This window comes from Hylobates moloch, unplaced genomic scaffold, assembly GCF_009828535.3.
Source record: "Hylobates moloch isolate HMO894 unplaced genomic scaffold, HMol_V3 SCAFFOLD_11, whole genome shotgun sequence".
NCBI classification, from domain to species: domain Eukaryota; kingdom Metazoa; phylum Chordata; class Mammalia; order Primates; family Hylobatidae; genus Hylobates; species Hylobates moloch.
This window is the reverse complement of record NW_026652286.1, coordinates 30,342,566-30,358,285: the sequence shown is the minus strand read 5'-3', so window position 1 is coordinate 30,358,285 and position 15,720 is coordinate 30,342,566. Positions and strand designations below refer to the sequence as shown.

Below are 15,720 nucleotides of genomic sequence, written 5' to 3'. Positions count from 1 at the left end.
ACCTTATCCTTTCCCTGACCCAACCCAGAATGACCCATTTTTCTGAGGAGCCCTACAGACCAAGATCTGGGCCCTGGATGTTCCCCTTGCTACTGTAGTGTCATTGCTTCCAAGGTCTTGTCAGATGACAGGGCTGGGGAATTAAAAGAATATGTATATAATATAGATGTGTATATGTACATATGTATACACATACATGCACACATACATATACACACCTATACACATTAATATTCATTTCTACATATCTATCTATATATTAAAACTCATGAATTTACACTGATATCTCCAGTTGCAATCCAACAACTCTTGATTTCTTTTTTCATATTAATTTTTTAAAGTTCAGGGGTACATGTGCAGGTTTATTATATAGTTTATATATATAAACTTGTGTCATGGGGTTTTGTTTTACAGATTATTTTATTACCCAGATATTAAGCCCTCATACCCATTAGTTATTTTTCCTGATCCTCCTCCTCCTCCTGCCCTCTACCCTCCCATAGGCCCCATTGTGTGTTGTTCCTCGCTATGTGTCCGTGTGTTCTCATCATTTAGCTCCCACTTATAAGTGAGAACATGCAGTATTTGGTTTTCTATTTCTGCATTAGTTTGCTAAAGATACTGGCCTCCAGCTTCATCCATGTTCCTGCAGGGGACATGATCTCGTTCTTTTTTATGGCTGCATAGTATTCCATGGTGTATATGTACCACATTTCTTTATCTACTCACTTAGGTTGGGCATTTAGGTTGATTCTATGTCTTTGCTGTTGTGAATAGTGCTGCAATGAACATATGTACCACAACTTTGATTTCAACTTAACATTCTATCTTTTGCCATATTTCTTGCAAAACCTAACTCCCTTTTTCTTAAAAATATTTCATTTATTCACTCAATCCTAGAATGTACAAGAAGTTTCAGAATACTAATCCATGCCTCTGTAAAATAAGAGTTTAAATTTTGTTTAGATTTTGTTGTTGTTGGGGCCAGTGCCGTAGCTCATGCCCGTAATCTCAGCACTTTGGGAGGCCGAGGTGGGCAGATCATCTGATATCAGACCTGGCCAACATGATGAAACTCTGTCTCTATTAAAAATACAAAAATTAGCCAGCAGTGGTGGTGCACTCGGGAGGCCAAGGCAGAAGAATCACTTGAACCTGGGAGACGGAGGTTGCAGTGAGTCGAGATTGCACCCCAGCACTCCAGCCTGGATGACAGAGCAAGACTCTGTCTCAAAAAAAAAAAAAAAAAAAAAGATTTTGTTGTTGTTATTTTTAATGTGAGGGCATATTGTACAAATACTGTGATCAAAAATTACTTGGGTTAGTTCATTTTTTTCCTCCCCGTTCTGTGGGTTATCTTATTCATTTAAAATAAAAGTACTATTTATTTACTTCTGTTTTCTATTCAAGTTTTAGTATTTTCCTGTCTTGTGGATTTTAATTTTCTTTTCTTGAGTATGTGAAACATTAACATGTTTCCAAAAATTGAATCTATACACAGAAGGTGTATTCAGACAAGTTTTTTCTTTATTTTTTTAATAAGTAAAATTTGTTGTGTGTACATACATAGTATGTGTATATATTTACGGGGTACTTAGATATTTTGGTAGAGGCATGTGATGTGTAATAATCACATAATGGAAAATTGGGTATCCATCCCCTCAAGCGTTTATCCTTTGTGTTACAAACAATCCAATTATACTCTTTTAGTTATTTGCAAATGTACAATTAAATTATTATTGACTATAGTCCCCCTGTTGTACTATGAAATACTGGGTTTTATTCATTCTATTTTTTTTTTTGGTACCCATTAACTGTCCCCACCACTCCCCAACTCCACACCTTTCCTAGCCTGTGGTAACCATCCTTCTATTCTCTATCTCCATTAGTTCAATTGTTTTGATTTTTAGATCCCACAGATAAGTAGGAACATGTGATATTTGTCTTTCTGTGCCTGGCTTATTTCACTTAACATAATGACCTCCAGTTCCACCCATGGTGTTGCAAATGACAATCTCATTCTTTTTTTATGGCTGAAATAATACTCCATTGTGTATAAGTACCACATTTTCTTCATCCATTCATCTGTTGATGGATGCTTAGCTTGCTTCCAAATCTTAGCTATTGTGAACAGTACTACAACAAACACGGAAACACAGATATCTCTTTGATATACCAATTTCCTTTCTTTTGGGTTAAGATTGATTAAGATTGCTGGGTCATATTAGCCCTTTGTCAGATGAGTAGGTTGCAAAAATTTTCTCCCATTCTGTAGGTTGCCTGTTCACTCTGATGGTAGTTTCTTTTGCTGTGCAGAAGCTCTTTAGTTTAATGAGATCCCATTTGTCAATTTTGGCTTTTGTTGCCATTGCTTTTGGTGTTTTAGACATGAAGTCCTTGCCCATGCCTATGGCCTGAATGGTATTGCCTAGGTTTTCTTGTAGGATTTTAATGGTTTTAGGTCTAACATTTAAGTCTTTAATCCATCTTGAATTAATTTTTGTATAAGGTGTAAGGAAGGGATCCAGTTTCAGCTTTCTACATATGGCTAGCCAGTTTTCCCAGCACCATTTATTAAATAGGGAATCCTTTCCCCATTTCTTGTTTTTGTCAGGTTTATCAAAGATCAAATAGTTGTAGATATGCGGCATCATTTCTGAGGGCTCTGTTCTGTTCCATTGATCTATATCTCTGTTGTGGTACCAGTACCATGCTGTTTTGGTTACTGTAGCCTTGTAGTATAGTTTGAAGTCAGGTAGCGTGATGCCTCCAGCTTTGTTCTTTTGGCTTAGGATTGACTTGGCAATGCGGGCTCTTTTTTGGTTCCATATGAACTTTAAAGTAGTTTTTTCAATGAACTCAAACAAATTTACAAGAAAAAAACAAACAACCCCATCAAAAAGTGGGCAAAGGACATGAACAGACACTTCACAAAAGAAGACATTTATGCAGCCAGAAAACACATGAAGAAATGCTCATCATCACTGGCCATCAGAGAAATGCAAATCAAAACCACAGTGAGATACCATCTCACACCAGTTAGAATGGCCATCATTAAAAAATCAGGAAACAACAGGTGCTGGAGAGGATGTGGAGAAATAGGAACACTTTTACACTGTTGGTGGGACTGTAAACTAGTTCAACCATTGTGGAAGTCAGTGTGGCGATTCCTCAGGGATCTCGAACTAGAAATACCATTTGACCCAGCCATCCCATTACTGGGTATATACCCAAAGGAGTATAAATCATGCTGCTATAAAGACACATGCACACGTATGTTTATTGCGGCACTATTCACAATAGCAAAGACTTGGAACCAACCCAAATGTCCAACAACGATAGACTGGATTAAGAAAATGTGGCACATATACACCATGGAATACTATGCAGCCATAAAAAATGATGAGTTCGTGTCCTTTGTAGGGACATGGATGAAACTGGAAAACATCATTCTCAGTAAACTATCGCAAGGACAAAAAACCAAACACCGCATGTTCTCACTCATAGGTGGGAATTGAACAATGAGAACTCATGGACACAGGAAGGGGAACATCACATTCCGGGTACTGTTGTGGGGTGGGGGGTGGGGGGGGCGGGGACAGCATTAGGAGATATACCTAATGCTAAATGACGAGCTAATGGGTGCAGGAAATCAACATGGCACATGGATACATATGTAACAAGCCTGCACATTGTGCACATGTACCCTAAAACCTAAAGTGTAATAAAAAAAAAAAAAAGAAAAAAAGAAAATGAAGTGAAAAAAAAAAAAAAGATTGCTGGGTCATATGTTATCTCTATTTTTAATTTTTTGAGGAACTTCCACACTGTTCTCCGTAGTGGTTGTATTCATTTACATTCCTACCAACAGTGTACGAGGGTTCCCTTTTTTCCACATCCTTGCCAACATTTGTTATTGCCTGTCTTTTGGATAAAAGCCATTTTAACTGGGGTGAGATGGTATCTCATTGTAGTTTTGATTTGTGTTTCTCTGATGATCAGTGATGTTGAGCACTTTTTCATATGCCTGTTTGCCATTTTGTCTTCTTTTGAGAAATGTCTACTCAAGTCTTTTGACCATTTTTGTCAGATTATTAGATAATTCCCTATAGAGTTGTTTGAACCCCTTATATATTCTAGTTATTAATCCCTTGTCAGATGCATAGTTTGCAAATATTTTCTCTCATTCTGTGGGTTATCCCTTCACTTTGTTGATTTTTTGCTTTGCTCTGCAGAAGCTTTTTTACTTGTTGTGATCTAATTTGTCTATTTTTGCTTTGGTTGTCTGTGCTTATGGGTATTACTCAAGAATTTTTTGTTCAGGTCAATGTTCTGGAGAGTTTCCTCAATGTTTTCTTGTAGTAGTTTGATAGTTTGAGGTCTTAGAGTTAAGTCTTTAATCCATTTTGATTTGATTTTTGTATAAGGCAAGATATAGTTATCAAGCTTCATTCTTCTGCATATGGATTTCAGTTTTCCAGCACCATTTATTGAAGAGATTGTATTTTCCCCAGTGTATGTTCTTGGCACCTTTTTCAAAAACGAGTTTACAGTAGGTGTGTGGATTTGTTTCTGGGTTCTCTAGTCTGTTCCATTGGGCCTGTATGTCTGTTTTTATGCCAGTACGATTGTGTTTTGGTGACTATAGTTCTGTAGGATAATTTGAAGTCAAATGATGTGATTCCTTCAGTTTTGTTCTTTTTGCTTTGGTTATTCTAGGTCTTTTGTAGTTTCACATACATTTTAGGATTGTTTTATCTATTTCTGTGAAAAACGTCATTGGGTATTTTGATAACATACTGCATTGAATTTGTAGATTGCTTTGGGGAGTATGGAGATTTTCACAACATAGATTATTTCAATCCTTGAACATGGAATCTCTTTCCATTTTTTGATGTCCTCTTCAATTTCTTTTATCTGTGTTTTATAGTTTTCATTATAGAGATCTTCTTTGGTTAATTCCTAGGTATTTAATTTTATTTGTGGCTATTGTAAATGGGATTACTTTTTAAATTTCTTTTTCAGATTGCTTATTGTTGGCATATAGAAATGCTGCTGATTTTTGTATGTTGATTTTGTATCCTGCAAATTTACTAAATTTATCGGTTCTAATAGTTTTTTTGTGTGTGGAGTCTTTAGGTTTTTCCCAAATATAAGATCATATCATCTGCAAACAAGGATAGTTTGACTTCTTCCATTCCAGTTTGGATGCCCTTTATATCTTTTTCTTGTCTTATTGATCTAGCTAGGACTTCCAGTACTACATTGAATAACAGTGGTGAAAGCGGGCATCCTTGTTGTGTTCCAGATCTAAGAGGAAAGACTTCCAGTTTTTCCCATTTGGTATGATATTAACTGTGGGTCTGTCATATATGCCTTTTATTATATCAAGGTATGTTCCTTCTATACCCATTTTTTGAGGGTTTTTATCATGAAGGGATGTTGAATTTTTTCAAATGCTTTTTCAGCATCAATTGAAATGATCATATGGTTTTTGTTCTTCATTCTGTTGATATATCATATTGATTTATATATATTGACCCATCCTTGCATCACAGGGATAAATCCCAGTTGGCCATGATGTATGATCTTTTTAATGTATTGTTGAACTCAGCTTGCTATGATTTTGTTGAGTATTTTTGCATTAATATCCACCAGAGCTATTGGCTTGTAATTTTCTTTTTTCAATGTGACTTTGTCTGGTCTTGGTATCAGGGTAGTACGAGCCTTGTCAAATGAGTTTGGAAGTATTCCTTCCTCCTTTAGTTTTTGCAGTAGTTTGAGTAGGATTGGCATTAGTTTTTCTTTAAAGGTTTGGTAGAATTCAGCAGTGAAGCCATTGGGTCCTGGGCATTTTTTTGCTGGGTGACTTTTTATTATGGCCTTGATCTCATTACTTGTTATTGGTCTGTTCAGGTTTTGCATTTCTTCCGAATTCAATCTTGGTAGTTTGTATGTGTCTAGGAATTTGTCCATTTCTTGTAGATTTTCCAATTTATTGGCATATAGTTGTTCATAGTAGTCATTAAGGATCCATTGAATTTCTGCAGTATCAGTTGTAATGTCTCCTTTTTCATCTCTGATTTCATTTATTTGGCTTTTCTCTCTTTGTCTCTTAGTATGGCTGAAGGTTTGTCAATTTTGTTTAACTTCAAAAAACCAACTTTTTGTTTCATTGATCTTTTGTATTGTTTTCTTCATTTCATATTCGTTTTTTTCTGCTCTGATCTTTATTTTTTCATTTCTTCTACTAATTTTGGATTCAGTTTGCTCTTGCTTTTCTAGTTAAGATGCACTATTAGGTTATTTATTTTGAGATTTTTCTTCTTTTTTTGATATAGACAGTTATAACTATAAATTTCCCTCTTAGTACTGCATTTGCTATCCCATAGGTTTTGGTATGTTGTATGTCCATTATCATTTGTTTCAAGAAATGTTTCAATTTCCTTCTTAATTTTTTCATTGACCCACTGGTTATTCAGGAGCATATTGTTTAATTTCCATGTATTTGTATAGTTTCCAAAATTCCTCTTATTATCGATTTATAGTTTTATTCCATTGTGGTCAGAGAAGATGCTTGATATTATTTCTATTTTTTGAATTTTTTTTTTTTGAGACAAAGTCTTGTTCTGTTGCCCAGGCTAGACGGCAGTGGCACTATGTCAGCTCACTGCAACCTTTGCCTCTCAGGTTCAAGCAGTTCTTGTGCCTCAGCCTCCCAAGTAGCTGGAATTACAGGCACATGCCACCACGCCCAGCTAACTTTTGTATTTTTAGTAGAGATGGGGTTTCACCATGTTGGCCAGGCTAGTCTTGAACTCCCAACCTCAAGTGATCCGCCCACTTTGGCTTCCCAAAGTGCTGGGATTACTGGCATGAGCCACCATGCTCAGCCAAATGTTATAAGACTTGTTTTGTGACCTAGCATATTGTCTATTTGTCTATTTATTTATTTATTTTTGAGACAGAGCCTCACTTTGTTGCCCAGGCTAGAGTGCAGTGGTGCGATCTTGGCTCACTGCAACCTCCACCTCCTGGGTTCAAGCGATTCTCCTGCCTCAGCCTCCTGAGTAGCTGGGATTACAGATGTGTGCCACAACACCCGGTTAATTTTTGTATCTTTTTAGTAGAGATGGGGTTTACCATATTGGCCAGGCTGGTCTTGAACTCCTGACTTCAAGTGATCCACCCACTTTGGCCTTCCAAAGTGCTAGGATTACAGGCGTGAGCCACCATGCCTGGCCTATATTGTCTATCTTTGAGAACGATCCATGTGCTAAGGAGAAAAATGTGTACTCTATAGCTGTTGGATGAAATGTTTATTAAATATCTATTAGATCCATTTGATCTATAGTGTAGATTATGTCCAATGTTACTTTATTGATTTTCTGTCTGGGAGATCTGTCTAATGCTGAAAGTGGGGTGTTGATATCTTCAGCTATTATTGTATTGAGGCCTGTCTTTGTCTTTAGCTCTAATAATATTTGCTTAATTTATCTGGGTGCTCTAGTGTTGGGTGCATATCTGTTTACAGTCATTATATCTTCTTGCTGAATGGACCCATTTATCATTTTCTTTGTCTCTTCTTAGTTTTTGTCTTGACCTCTGTTTTGTCTGATGTAAGTACTGCTCCTGCTACTCCTGCTCACTTTTGGTTTCCATTGGCAGGGAATATCTTTTTCCATCTCTTTATTTTCAGTCTGTATATCTTTATAGGTGAAGTGTGTTTCTTTTAGGCAACAGATCATTGGGTCTTGTTTTTTCATCTATTCAGACACTCTATGTCTTGATTGAAAAGTTTAGTTGATTTACTTTCAAAATTATTATTGATAAGTAGGGACTTACTCCTGCCATTTTGTTATTTTTCTGGACGTTTTGCTGTCTTCTTTTTCTTCCTTCCTGTCTTCCTTTTAGTGAAGCTAATTTTCTCTGGTGGCATGCTCTAATTTCTTGCTTTTTTTGTGTATGTATCAATTGTATGTTTTTAGATTTGAGGTTACCATGAGGCCTGCAAATAATATTTTATAACCCATTATTTTAAATTGATGACAACACTGATTGCATAAACAAACATGCAAAAAGAAAATAAATACTTTACACTTTAACTTCATCCCCCTGCTTTTTAACTTTTTGTTGTTACTTTTTTTTTTTTTTTGAGACAGTGTTTCACTCTTGTTGCCCAGGCTGGAGTGCAATGGCGAGACATCGGCTCACCACAACCTCTGCCTCCTGGGTTCAAGTGATTCTCGTGCCTCAGCCTCCGAAATAGCTGGGATTATAGTCATGCACCACTATGCCCAGCTAATTTTGTATTTATAATAGAGACAGGATTTCTCCATGTTGGTCAGGCTGGTCTTGAACTCCCAACCTAAGGTGATCCGCCTGCCTCAGCCTCCCAAAGTGCTGGGATTACAGGCATGAGCCTCTGTGCCCAGGCTCGTTGTTACTGTTTTTTTGTTGTTGTTGTTGTTTTTTTTTTTGAGATGGAGTTTTGCTCTTGTTGCCCAGGCTGGAGTGTAATGGTGCAATCTCAGCTTACCGCAACCGCTGCCTCCTGGGTTCAAGTGATTCTCCTGCCTCAGCCTCCCCAGTAGCTGGGATTACAGGCATGTGCCACCATGCCTGGCTAATTTTTTGTATTTTTAATAGACAGGGTTTCTCCATGTTGGTCAGGCTGGTCTCGAACTCCCAACCTCAAGTGATCTGCCTGCCTCGGCCTCCCAAAGTGCTGGGATTACAGGCATGAGCCACCACGCCCGGCTGTACTTTTTGTATCTTATTTTATTGCCTGTCTTGAAAAGTTGTAGTTATTATTTTATTTATTTTTAGTTATTTTTGATCGGTTCCTTGTTTGGTCTTTTACTTAAGTCAAGAGAAGTTTATATACAACAATTACAGTGTTATACTATTCTGTGTTTTTCTGTGTGCTTACTGTTACCAGTGAGTTTTGTACCTTCAGATGATTTCTTTGTTCTCATTAACATCCTTTTCTTTCAGATTGAAGAACTACCTTTCACATTTCTTATAGGACAGGTGTGGTGTTGATGCAATCCCTCAGTTTTTGTTTATCTGAGAAGGTCTTTATTTCTCCTTCATGCTTAAAGGATATTTTCAGTGAATATACTATTCTAGGGTAAAAAATTTTTTTCCTGTCAGTACTGCAAATATTTCATAGCAGTCTCTTTTGGCCTATAAGATTTCCACTGAAAAATCTGCCACCTGAGACAGAGTCTTGCTCTGTTACCCAGGCTGGAGTGCAGTGGCGTGATCTTGGCTCATTGCAACTTCTGCCTCTCAGGTTCAAGTGATTCTTGTGGTTTAGGCTCCCGAGCAGCTGGGATTACAGGTGTGTGCCACCATATCTAGCTAATTTTTATATTTTTAGGTGAGATGAGGTTTTTCCATGTTGGCCAGGCTTGTCTTGAAATCCTGGTCTCAAGTGATCTGCCCACCTCTGCCTCCCAATAGTGCTGAGATTATAGGTGTGAGCCACTACGCCTGGCTAGGATCCTTTCTTTGTACTTGACCTTTGGTAGTTTGATTATTAAATGCCTTGAGGTAGTCTGACGTGAGTTAAATCTGCTTGGTGTTCTATAACCTTTTTGCACTTGAATGTTGAAATATTTTTGATATTCTTCCTTTGAATAAACTTTCTACCCTTATCTCTTTCTCTGCCTCCTCTTTAAGGCCAATAAAACTCCTATATTTGCCCTTTTGAGGCTGTTTTCTAGATCTTGTAAGCATGCTTTCATTGTTTTTCATTCTCTCTCCTTTGTGTCCTCTGTATTTTCAAATAGCCTGTCTGCAAGCTCAGTAATTCTTTCTTCTGCTTGATCAGTTCTGCTATTAAGAGACTCTGATGCATTCTTCAGCATGTCTGTTCCATTTTTTTTAACTCTAGAATTTCTGCTTGATTCTTTCTAATTATTTTGATCTCTTTGTTAAATTTATCTGATAGAATTCTGAATTCCTTCTCTTTGTTATCTTGAATTTCTTTGAGTTTCCTCAACACAGCTATTTTGAATTCTATATCTGAAAGGTCATATATCTCTGGTTCTCCAGGATTGGAACCTGGTGCCTTATTTAATTCATTTGGTTAGGTCATGTTTTCCTGGGTGGTTGTGATGTATGTAGATGTTTGTTGGTATCGGAGCATTGAAGAGTTAGATACTTATTGTAATCTTCACACTCTGGGCTTGTTTGTGCATGTCCTTCTTTGGAAAGCTTTCCAGGTATTCCATGGGACTTAGGCCCAAAGTCCAGTAATTCTGTGATTTTTGCAGACTCTTAAAAGTACCACCTTGGTGGTCTTGGATAAGATCCGGAAGAATTCTCTAGATTACCAGGCAGAGACTCTTGTTCTTTTCCCTTGCTTTCTTCCAAACAAATGGTCTCTCTCTCTATGCTGAGCCACCTGGAACTGGAGGTGTGGTGATGCAAGTACCCTTATGGCCATCACCATGGAACTGTGCTTGGTCAGGCCTGAAGCTAACATGGCACTGGGCCTTGCCCAAGGCCCTTTCCTTCATGGCGGTGAGTTCCCTCAGATCCTGGGTGTGTCCAGAGATGGTGTCTGGAAGCCAGGGAATGGAGTAAAAAACTAGCAGTTTACCCGATGTTCAATTTTACTGTGGCTAAGCTGACACTCAAATCATGATACAGAAGCCTTCCTGCTCTTCACTCCTCTTTCCACAGGCAGAGGACCCTCTCCCTGTGGCCATTACCACCACCATCTCTGGTCCACATGGGGTTCTGCCAGCCACTGCTGATATTTACTGAAAGCCAAGGGCTTTTCTGTCACCTTGCAGTAAATGCTGCCAGGCCTTTACCCTTCAGGGAAGTGGGCTCCCCTCTGACCCAAGGAGAGTCCAGAAATACTGTCCAAGCGCCAAGGCCTGGACTTGGGGACCCCAAAAGCCTGCTTGTTGCTCTACCCCATTGTGGCTGAGCTGGTACCTAGGGTGCAAGACAAAATCGCCTTTACTTTCCCTCTGCTTTCCTCAAACAGGGGTCTCTCACCATAGCCACTACAGCTGGGAATGTGCTGGGTCACCCCGAAGCCAGCACGTCTCAGAGTCCAAGACCCACAGCATACTCCCTGAGTCTTGCCGCTGGTTATTCAGGGCCCAAGGGCTCTTTACTCAGCAAGTGATGAAGCCTGCCAGGACTGCTCCCTTAAGGCAGCAGTTTTCCGTTTGGGCCAAGGTATGTCTAGAAATGTCGCCTGGGAGCTAGGGCCTGGAATCAGGGCCTCACAACTCTGCCTGGTGCCCTATCCTATATGGCTTAGCTGGTATCCAAGATGCAAAACAAAGCCCTCTTTACTTTTTCCTCTCCTTTCCTCAAGAAAGGAGTCACTTTCATAGCCACAAGCTGCACTGCCTGAGATTGGGGGAGGGGTAGCACAAGCATTCCCTTAGCCTCACCAGCTGGTATCTCCCCTGGTCACCTGCTACCCTAGTTCACTGGCTCTAAGCCCAGCCTAGCACTAGGAGTTGCCTAGGAATTGCAGTCCTCCTTTCCTAGACTGCCTTTCAAGTTTACCTAGGATCCCAGACCACTTCAGCCTGCATGGTGAGGCTTGCCAGGAAATTCAGTACCCATTGCTGGGATGAGTGATTCTCCTCTGGCTAGGGCTGGTTCAAATGCTCCTATGCATGGGCAGTGGTGGAGCCCAGCACAGCTTTATTCTCTGCTGTGACAGGGCAGCACTGAGTTCAATGTAAAGTCCCCCAGTCGCTATGTTCCCTTCCCAGAGGGCACAGACTCTCTGTGCTGCAGGTCTGCTGAGAGGGGATGGGGGAGAGGTGGCATAGGTGATTCAAGACTGTCTCTTTTGCCCTTCTCAATGTCTTTGTAGGTGATATGAAGTTGAAACCAGGTACTGTGAGTGCTCACCTGATGTTTGCTTCTTGTGCTTTTCTGTGGGCAGATAGCTGTTAAAATTTCGTGTTTCAGTGAGGGTTCGGGGGAATGACAAATTTTATTTCTCTTCCCACGTTCTCTTTGCTCTTCTACCCAGTTCTCACTCTTTGCCTTTAGTCGTCAATCCCAGAAGAGAATCTCCGAGTTTCTCTTCCTGTTTTTCCTTTTGTTCAAATGAGTACATAAATATATATTACTTATTTCCCCTTCCTTCTTACCTCCAAAGGCATAACCCTATAGATACTCTTTTATACTTTGCCAACCATAGAATTTTAAAGCTAAATCAGCTTTATTGTTGTAGTTTTGAGATTATTCTTTCCTCATTTTTTTTCTTTTAGACATTAGATCAGCAACAGTTCTTCACAGAGGAAGAACTAAAAGAATATGAAAATATTATTGCTTTACAAGAAAGTGAACTTAAGAAGAAGGCAGATGAGCTTCAGAAACAAAAAGAAGAGCTACAACGTCAGCATGATCAACTGGAGGCTCAGAAGCTGGAATATCATCAGGTGGCATTTTGTCAAAAGATTATGGCATTAAAAAAGATTTTAGGTGCTTTGTTAAAAGCCTGTGTTTTTGTAACATATTTTATTGTACTATAGTACACTGCTATAGCTATACTATAGTATTTTAAATTTTAATACTTTAAAACTGTTTTGTGGAATATTAATCTAAATTTTATTTTATTTCATTTTATTTTATTTTGAGATAGCCTGTCTCTCAGGCTGGAGTATAGTGCTGTGATCATAGCTCACTGCAGCCTCAAACTCCTGGGCTCAAGTGATCCTCCCACCTCAGCCTCCCCAGTAGCTAGGACTACAAGTGCATGCCAGTGTTCCTGGCTAATGTTAATATTTTTTGTAGAGACCAGGTCTCATCGTGTTGCCGAGGCTGGTCTCGAACTCCTGGCCTTAAGTGATCCTCCCACCTCAGCCTCTGAAATTGTTGGGACTATAGGCGTGAGCCACTGCACCTGGTCAAATCTAAATCTTATAGTTTGAATATCTTTGTTTTAGAAAACAATTTTCATTTATTTTGTTGTGCTTTGTCAAAGGTCACACATATGATAGAAAATCAAGTTATACTTTTAACTTTCATTTTCCATTCACCAGGTCATACAGCAGATGGAACAAAAAAAATTACAACAAGGAATTCCTCCATCAGGGCCAGCTGGAGAATTGAAGTTTGAGCCACGTGTGTAATTTTGTTTATTTATTTAGGAAAATAAATTAATTGTATCAATTGAAGTCCACATTTATTACAAATATAATTTCAAATCATTAAGATGATATGTTATTTTTTGTGTATTTTTTGTAGTATTAGAGCAATTTAGATTATAGAAAAATGAAAATGCCTCCAAAAGTTTTATGTAGCAGCAAATTTTAAGTGCTGTATCATTTGTATAATTTGATAACCATATTTATGGTAAAATGATTTATTTCAACATTATTTGTAATTCTTTCTAGTTATATTAATCTTACCAGAGAATATGTTTTTAAAAATTGTAATCTATGATTAGCTAAGCATATTTTTTAAAACAAGTATATTTGTATATGAAGGAACGTTTAGAATAAAGGAAGATACTTTTAAAATAAGAACTTTTTTCTTTTTTCCAACAGACATTTAAAGTCTGAAGTCCACCAGAACTCAGAAGAAAGCTGTTAACTCAACATCTATTTCATCTTTTTAGCTCCTTTCCTTTTTCTCTGCTCAATAAATATTTTAAAAGCATATTTGAAATAAAGGGAGATACTTTTTAAATGAAAACACTTTTTTTGGGACACAGATATTAAAGGATTGAAGTCTATCAGAACCAGGAAGAAAACAAACTCACTGTCTGCTCTCTGCTCTCACATTCACATGGCTCTTCTATTTTTTTTTTTTGTTCTCCTTTAATGATTTAATTAAGTGGCTTTGTGCCATAATTTAGTGAAACTATTAGGAACTATTTAAGTGAGAAAACTCTGCCTCTTGCTTTTAAATTAGATTGCTCTCACTTACTCGTAAACATAGATATTCTTTTATGGGTGCTTATCATTCCTTCTTTCAATAAATGTCTCTTTGATATTAACAATTCTGAAAAGGCCATAGTATTTCCCTATGTTTCCTGGTAACTTTTTTCTATTTTTGGCAACCTCAACTGCTAGAAATTCTTCACCTGAATCACTTTTGCTACCACTTCAGGTCATTTTTCATTCTTTTTTATTTTGCTCTATACTTTATCATGTAAGATTAGATTCTGTTACATATAACAGAAAAACCAAAGATAACAGTGGTTTAAACTAAACGGGAGTTTTTCTTCTTACATAAAAGAAGTCTAGAAGTAGGTAGTGTCCAGGTTCCTATCTTTCTGCTCTGCTATCCTCAGTGCATGATTTTTATCCTCAGGTTACCTCACTCTCACTGTTCAAGCTTGCTCCTGGAGGCAGTGGGGAAGGCAAGAAAACTGGACTTTCTCTGCTTGAGTTAGCTTCCCTGAGGCCATTTTCCAGAACCAGCAGCACCTGAACTTATGTCTCAACCAGAACTGGGTCACACTGATGGCCACACCTAGCTGCTAGGGAGGCTGAGAAGTCCATGTGGCAATGTGACCAGCTAAAAGTTGGATTCTTTTACAAAGGAAGAAGGGAAGAGGGAATGTTTGGTAGGCAACTTTCAATTTTAACCTCAGCCAGCCTTGTTGGCTACCTAAATTCTGTGTACCTTCTTCCAAGATAGAAAACACTCACCCCTCTCTCCCTGAAGAGAAACCACCAGAAATCCAGCCCATTATTGCATATTAGATGAAAGACCATGCTCTCTGGAAACAGTCCCCTCCATCATGTTAGGGTGTGGCTCCTTGTGTTCTGGCCACCTACAAACTGAAAGACAAGTTTTCTGCCCCGAGAGCACCAGATGCATAATGCAAAGGTGCAGGAAAACTGACCTTTTAAATCTTTTAGAGACAGGGTCTTACTCTGTTGTCCAGTCTAGAGTACAGTGGTGCGATCATATCTTACAGCAGCCTTGAACTCCTGGGCTCAAGTGATCCTTCCACATCAGTCCCCCTAGTAGCTAGGACTACAGGCACATGCCACGAATGCCTGGCTAAACATTTTTTTTGTAGAGATGGAGTATTGCTGTGTTGCTCAGGCTGGTCTTAAACTCCTGGTCTCAAGCAATCTTCTCACCTCAGCCTCCCAAAGCACTGGGATCACTGGTGTGAGCCACTATGCCCAGGATCCCTAAAATTGACCTTTTAGAAAAGGGGAGAAATAGAAATATAGTGGCCACTGATCCATAGCAATTTGAAAGTACCACTTGGCAAAAATAATTAAATCTCTCTGCTATAGTTCATGAATATATTCCTTGGTTTGCCCATCAGGCAAACCCTGATTCACCTTTCTGAGAGGAATTCCTTTATCTAATGTCCTCAGGGGGCCTTGGTTTTACTTTCTGGGAGGTTTTTATTGTACGTTAATTTTCAGACACAATCTGAATGGGCATTGGAAAGTATACCCTTCTTGGAGGCTGGGCAGTCTTAGCAGTTTACTTCATATAATTGTAAGTCTGGGAGCAGGCTTGGGAATTAGAGTATAGATCCGTAACAGCTACAGGCTATTGCAGGCCAGTTCTGGGTTTTTGTTGTTTTGTTCTGTTTCTTGGCCAAGTGGATTCCTAAAAATTTAGTAAGTTTCTGGTCTGTTGTCTTCAATCATTTCCATGGACAGTTTTAACCAAGGTAAACTACATTGTTTTTAACAAAGAACCTCATCATTTACTTGCTGGCCTCTGTGTGCTCTCCATCCCCTTTGT

At 38.6% G+C, this 15,720-nt stretch overlaps 1 protein-coding gene and 1 long non-coding RNA gene across 14 annotated transcripts in view; one reads left to right on the top strand and one right to left on the bottom strand.

The window, feature by feature from the left end:
* The window catches only part of LOC131384665 (uncharacterized), a 35,420-nt gene extending 23,167 nt beyond the window's left edge, over nucleotides 1-12,253 (bottom strand). The window contains exon 1 of the long non-coding RNA XR_009215761.1: nucleotides 11,899-12,253. This is a non-coding gene — a long non-coding RNA (uncharacterized LOC131384665). The remainder of the gene's footprint in view (nucleotides 1-11,898) is intronic.
* The window catches only part of NUCB2 (nucleobindin 2), a 122,921-nt gene extending 109,263 nt beyond the window's left edge, over nucleotides 1-13,658 (top strand). For 12 of the 13 annotated variants that reach the window (XM_058447013.1, XM_058447011.1, XM_032166524.2 and 9 more), the window contains 3 exons: nucleotides 12,264-12,434; nucleotides 13,038-13,119; nucleotides 13,545-13,658. In XM_058447013.1, the coding sequence (XP_058302996.1) occupies nucleotides 12,264-12,434; nucleotides 13,038-13,119; nucleotides 13,545-13,552 (261 nt within the window). In that variant the 3' untranslated portion in view covers nucleotides 13,553-13,658. Of the gene's footprint in view, nucleotides 1-12,263; nucleotides 12,435-13,037; nucleotides 13,128-13,544 lie in introns of those variants that run through there. The other variant, XM_058447014.1, reaches the window with a different exon arrangement.
* Nucleotides 13,659-15,720: the final 2,062 nt, after the last annotated feature.